The sequence below is a fragment of the Populus euphratica genome, unplaced genomic scaffold, assembly GCF_000495115.2.
Source record: "Populus euphratica unplaced genomic scaffold, PopEup_1.0 scaffold248.1, whole genome shotgun sequence".
Classification (NCBI taxonomy): domain Eukaryota; kingdom Viridiplantae; phylum Streptophyta; class Magnoliopsida; order Malpighiales; family Salicaceae; genus Populus; species Populus euphratica.
Genome location: NW_011500131.1, coordinates 295,253 through 301,626, shown reverse-complemented (window position 1 = coordinate 301,626; position 6,374 = coordinate 295,253). Strand labels below are relative to the sequence as shown.

General features: G+C 30.3%; 1 protein-coding gene across 2 annotated transcripts in view; it reads right to left on the bottom strand.

Annotated features, from left to right (window-relative positions):
* Positions 1 to 4,008: 4,008 nt before the first annotated feature.
* Positions 4,009 to 6,374, bottom strand: part of LOC105110388 (MLO-like protein 3) — a 4,541-nt gene continuing 2,175 nt past the window's right edge. The window contains exons 7-15 of one of the 2 annotated variants that reach the window (XM_011005411.1): positions 6,208 to 6,282; positions 5,887 to 5,975; positions 5,703 to 5,752; positions 5,552 to 5,592; positions 5,258 to 5,431; positions 4,967 to 5,002; positions 4,786 to 4,853; positions 4,607 to 4,667; positions 4,009 to 4,507 (exon numbers count right to left, since the gene is read on the bottom strand). In XM_011005411.1, coding sequence (XP_011003713.1) covers positions 4,136 to 4,507; positions 4,607 to 4,667; positions 4,786 to 4,853; positions 4,967 to 5,002; positions 5,258 to 5,431; positions 5,552 to 5,592; positions 5,703 to 5,752; positions 5,887 to 5,975; positions 6,208 to 6,282 — 966 coding nt within the window. In that variant the 3' untranslated portion in view covers positions 4,009 to 4,135. The remainder of the gene's footprint in view (positions 4,508 to 4,606; positions 4,668 to 4,785; positions 4,854 to 4,966; positions 5,003 to 5,257; positions 5,432 to 5,551; positions 5,593 to 5,702; positions 5,753 to 5,886; positions 5,976 to 6,207; positions 6,283 to 6,374) is intronic. The other variant, XM_011005412.1, reaches the window with a different exon arrangement.

Here is a 6,374-nt window from a genome sequence, read left to right as displayed (position 1 = left end):
AAAAAAACAAAAATAAATTTAAAATAAATAACGACGAGGGTCCAACACCTATTTTATCATGTCACCATTTGTGGGTTCGAAACCCAATTATCAAGTATGGATATACTCATTTCTCAATGATATCAAAATAATTTTTGTTTTATAAAATAAATATTATTTATCGACACATCTCTTTTATTTACAGAAAAGGACTGATGTCAAAAATTTAAATACCAAATATGATTATGCCCATTATTATTTCTTTTAGTAAATCAAATGGAACTCTTCTTTTTAAGGGCAAATATTGATATTTTAGACAAAGTCTCCTAATTTTAGGGATTGATGTCATTTTTAACGTGTCTTCTATTTTTAGGGACCGACGTTAACCATCTTACTTTTTTTGCAAATAAGCTCAAAGTATAATAGCATTTGAATCAAATGAAAAACACACAAGTAAGGGTAATCTTTCTCTGAAAGGATGTTTTAATAGTGGTGTCTACCTTCTCTTAATCATAACTAACCCAGTACCTGAATCTCTGGGACCAGTGTCTAATTTTGAATTTCTAGTTCCCTCAAATTACTAGATGGCGACTCTAATAAAATCTTTATTTTTCCTAATCAAGAAAAAAAATTATTCTTTTTGTTAAAACAAACAAAAAAGAGTAGAGTCATCGTCCGACGTCATATAGCAACACTAAGTAGTGCTCTCAAACCTCTAAAGCTCAAAACGCAACATATAGTTCAAGCTCATAGGTGGACCATTTCTAGCAAGCTTCATTGAGTGTCTCATTGTAGAATGCAATGGGTTTGCCTTCTTAAGATAGGACAACACCAATACTCATAATAGACACATCACATTTCACTTTAAATAATTTATCAAAATCTGGTAATGCTAAAATTAGGATAGAAGACAACTTTTCTTTAATAGACGTGAAGCTTTGCTCTACTTCAGTTCCCAAATGGAATTTCCCCTTCTTCATACATGTAATGATTAGTGCAATGATTCAATTAAAATTTCTGAAAAACCATCAGTAGAATGTTGTAAGGCCATGGAAGCTACGCACCTTGCCAACATTCTTTGGAGTAGGCGATTCCCAAATGGATTGGAATTTTTTTTGTCATCGACCTTAATTCCATCAACACTCACAACAAATCCCAATAATAGTAAATTGTTGGTCATGAATTTCATATAGAGATATAACTTGTGTATATGTGACACGACTAAAAGGTTGATGTCTTCTCCCAAGTGTAGGAGTGTCGAAGTAATAAATAACCCGGCAAGACCGGGGTCGAACCACAGGGAGGTTAATTGTACAAATTATAGACAACAATTATAAGCAACAATAATAGTAATAACGATAATAATAATAATAATAATAATAATAATAATAATAATAATAATAATAATAATAATAATAATAATAATAGTAGTAGTAGTAGTAGTAGTAGTAGTAGTACTAATAATAATAATAAAATAATAACAATAACAATAATAATAATAATAATAAAGAAAGAAAAGAAGAAGAAGATGATGATGATGAGAACTTAGAGATGAAATATTAATATAAGGATTAAACAATAATAATAACAAATGTCAAGGTTAGAGGTTTCACTAATGGTATATCAAACAAGTATAGTATAAACTCTTATTATTGAATTGGAAACCACACACAAAGGAGGTTCCAATCAGATTATATATTGTTAACATGATTACATTAGTCATCTTATTCAATTAATGCTAATACTTGTAAATCTCGTCAAGCATTCATGATTATAACTTATGTTAACAACAAATCAAGTTCCTTTCATAGCTCAGGTGTCGGTTATACCATACATTATGGGCTATGAAAGTGCCAAGCATTTGTTGTACCAAGTGTTATACAACATAAATCAAGATTAGTCATTTAACAAGCAAAGTATTAAAGAGTGAACAAGATAACAAATATAAAACATGTTAGTATCAAACATTAAAGTCCATATTAAGTTTACACTATACTTATTCTTCTACCATTAGTGTAACCTTTTCACCTTGACATAATTAACTTAGCTAGACATAATGAAAGAAAGAAAAATAAATAAACAAAATAAGAACATAAAAGTTAACTAAGTAAAGGAAATGAAATGAAAGGCATAAACTTGATATTAATGAAAGTAAAGCATAAACATTACAAAAAATACAAAGAGAGAAAGGAAGAGCATGATCTTGATCTGAACACCAAGATGCCTAAATGCATGGCAAATGCCTCCTTTTATAGGCCAAAATTGGGAACTATTGATTTGATGACTAATTGATAAGTGGGTGACCAACTTTTGACTTGGTGACAATCCTTATCTTCTCTTGTCTGCCCAAAACGTCATTGATAACGTCAAAATTGGAGCCATTTGCAAACATGAAAGTTGTAGGCAATTGTCTCAGCTTTCTTGTGTAAACATTTCAGCTCATTTGGACTTCTAGAACTCCAGATATGGTCAAAATACCGAACAGTGCTCGGGCTGGAAGACAGATTCGGGCTTCTTTGTTGTTGCTACAATTTGGACTTGATAATGGCCTTTTTAGATCTTGGGCTCCATATGAAAGTTGTAGGCCTATGTCTTACCTTTCCATCCATATAAATTGGACCTAAATCTGAGATCTGTAGCTCCAGATATGACCCAATTACCAAACAGTGTTCCAGTTTGGATTGCACCGACATCTCTTTTCTAAGTTTGACCATCTCTTTGCCTTTGCAATTTAAGTTCTTAAAGTCATCAATCAATATTTTTATTTATATGATAGGCCTGCATTTAAAATGAACATTTACCATAAATTAAAGGTATTTTATATTATTAGATATATTATTATAAAACATGCTTTAGTTAAGAAGTTATTGATACTTCAAGTGCAAAATGATGATATAAAACCATGACAAAAATGCACTTTTAAGTACTAATCAATATGAAAAAGCTCATATGATGGTTATGTAAATAATCTTTAAATTTAAGATCAATAAGTTATCTTATATAGAAAATATTATGCTTTGATCCTACTACAAATTGTCATAATTAAGGGTAACAAATGAGTAGATATTGGGTATAATATGAACTATAAGAAGATATTTAAGTAATAAAGAGATGATTCATCACCTTATGTGAATTAATTAGAATAATATTTTATTTGTTCTTGAATAACATTGATTGTAAATCATTGCGTGAGGTGGAATAAGATTTGAAAAGAGTTTTAACATATTCAAATAATCAATGACTCTGGTGTTGAGAACAAACATGATTTGACTAGGTAGATATACTTTATGCTATAATGTTTACATCATAATATTGTTAATGAAGAAATGATAATTAAACTAAGAACTGGTAACTAAAATGTTAAGTTAAATCACATATGACTTTTCTATTAGTTTAGGGATCATGACAAGTTATTAGGCATTGTATTTGATCTCCAAATATAAATCAATTAATTATTGAATTGATAATAAATTAAATTTTTTAATTTATTTAATCCTATTTTATTTGGGATTCTAATTTATATTTGAGCCAACTTATCAGATAACCTAATGGATCACACACATAAGAACTATTAGTCAAAAATTAAACTATGATGATTAATCAAATATGACTTGATTGTTAATAAATTTTAGAAAATGGAGACTAGAATGTATTTAATACAAGGAATTATAATTCTACATTTAAGAAGAAAAAAAATAGAGATTTGATTGAATAATTTTTAAAATTATTCTGAAATAATATATGTGATCTTATTTAAGAGACAAATTGATATTTTATAATTTATAAGGTTTTTAGGTTTTCATATAAATAAAATGTTATACATAGAAAAATTATATAAGTAGCATAATACTTAATCAAACATAAAAGAAAAGAGTTGGCACTCAAGAGCATAACAATTCATCTTTTTTAAAAAGATTTAGAAGAGTTTTTATTAGTGGTTTGTATAGATTAATATTAAAGGATAGATTCTTAGATCACCTGCGGATTAACATTAAAAGACATTAAATTTATTGAAAAAATAATCAACTAATAGTTTAGAGACGTAAATGTGTTCTTTTTTCACAAATCTATCAGTAGATCAAAATATTACGAGGGCAATGAATTTGTAACTTACAAATATGGGGGCCGGGGAAATAATTTTTTAGAATGTAAATATCTATGTTTGATTCTTGCTTAGATCAGGCACACCAAATATTTCAATCACAGTGGATGGAACCACGTGTTGGGAAATTTCTTGAGCACCATCTTCAACTTTCTCAATTTGGCAATGGAATGAAGGGATATCACTTAAAGTTGGATTTCTTAAAAGAGAAGGGATGACATCTTGAGAATCATTTTGGCTATGATGATGGTTGTTATCTGAGAGGGAATCCATGGTTCGGTTGCTAGTTGATATAGGGGAGTGATAATTAGATAGTGAAAACTCTTGTCTTTTTTCCTTCATCTTCTTCTTGACTCCACCGTGCCATTGCTTGATAGCGGTAGCTGTTTGCTCTTCCAACATTGCACCCTTAAATTGTGACCCCATCTGTTTACATACAAATTAAGTTTTAGTGCATTTCCAAGATTAACCATGTGATTATATATATATATATATATATATAAAGAAAGAGATATGGATGGATACCTGGGTTACTAGGGCATACAGAGGAAGAGTAATGTAACTACACATGATTTGAACAGTCACCCTGGAAAGACATACACACATAACAATTCCTTATGCATTGACAAATAAAATAGTCGAGATTGAATCATTTTTTTCCAACAAGATGAATGAGAATAGTAGGGAAGGGAAGTTATGCTCACGCTAATACAACCCTAACAACGATGATCTCTACCCTTTCATGGTAGCAAGAGTTTATCCCAAATTGCAGCTGAGAATTAACAAAAACAAGGAGAAAAATTAGATATTTGTCGTAATGTAGGGTCATACTAAGTTGGATTCATAGTGAAAACAAAGGGAAGGGAAGTGGTGAAGGAATACTACCGTGACCCAAACAAAAAATGCGAGCTCGAACGCGTTCTGCAGGGGTGCGGAAGGGAAGAAAGTAAGTTCACTAATAATGCAGTGATCATAAACAGAACTTGATTTTAGATTTGTATCATTACATTTGATTAGTATATCGTGATAGAAGAGACAAATACAGAAAAAAACATAAACATATTTAGTTGAAGAAATATAAATAAAAATATAAAATAAATTACATATTATTTATATCTTTTATGTCTCAAGACAGTAACCAAACACACACAAAATATTATAAATGCATGGACATACCATGAATAGAGTATAGTGTATAAGAGACAAGACATATTTTGGATGACTGAACCAGAAGAGACTGTTATTTGGTCGTACTAGAGGAGCTCCCTTGATTACACTACTTCGATCATGGATTTCAAGAGCCATTTCTGCTACTACTACTTCAAGTTTGGTTCCAAGAACCAGCACTATCTGCAAACACATAAAACCACTCCTTTAATTTAATTAATTAAGAACTATTAATTTCTATTACATCAAAAGATCATAAGAATGAATAAAGAGAAGTTTGAATTTATAGTAGGAGTAACGTACTAGCAATGGGATAAATGATACCCAAAGATAGACATGCCAACCTGTTTTTGTTCACACACAAACACATACAAGTTAATTAATTTAGAAATGATAGGTTTTTTTTTTAATATTGAAGAAATTAAAAGAAAAGCAGAAGCTAGCATTAATTTACCATGGACATCCACTAGCATGAAGATGACGACTAAAAACCACATCCAGGGACTGTGAAAAAGCAATAGAAACAGAAGATTATGACATAAGAACACGGATGCATGCAGTCACAACGGTCCTCGCATTACTATATCACCATGTATGTATTTATGGCTTCTTGAATAATTATTGATCCTTCAACGTACCTAATGCCCACTATTTCTTTGAAATCATAATCCAGCGATCGTTGTATGTACCTTTGGAAATTGAAGGAACTGTTATTGGGCAAATGAGCCTGCAAATATATAGTTATTCATGAATGAATTATCAGTATAAATCCTGATTCTTCTGTGCTTATTTTTATTTTAAAAGGCATACCGTATGAACTAATCTATATATAGCTTACTCGCAGGCAACACGTAACAAAGAAGGATTGTAATAATATATAACAAGATGATGATGATGAGGTTATATATAATCGAGGGCATAATCATGAGCTAGGTGGAATGAAAGCATGAGAAGCTCACCGCCAGGAATCCATGGCGCAGTGTTAGATAGTCAACTTTTGCCACTGAATTGAAGAATTGACGGAAAAAGCATTTCTGTAATTGAATACAATCAAGCAGTTAAATGTTATTTTAACCTACGATCCAGAAATACATATATATATATATATATATATATATATATATAT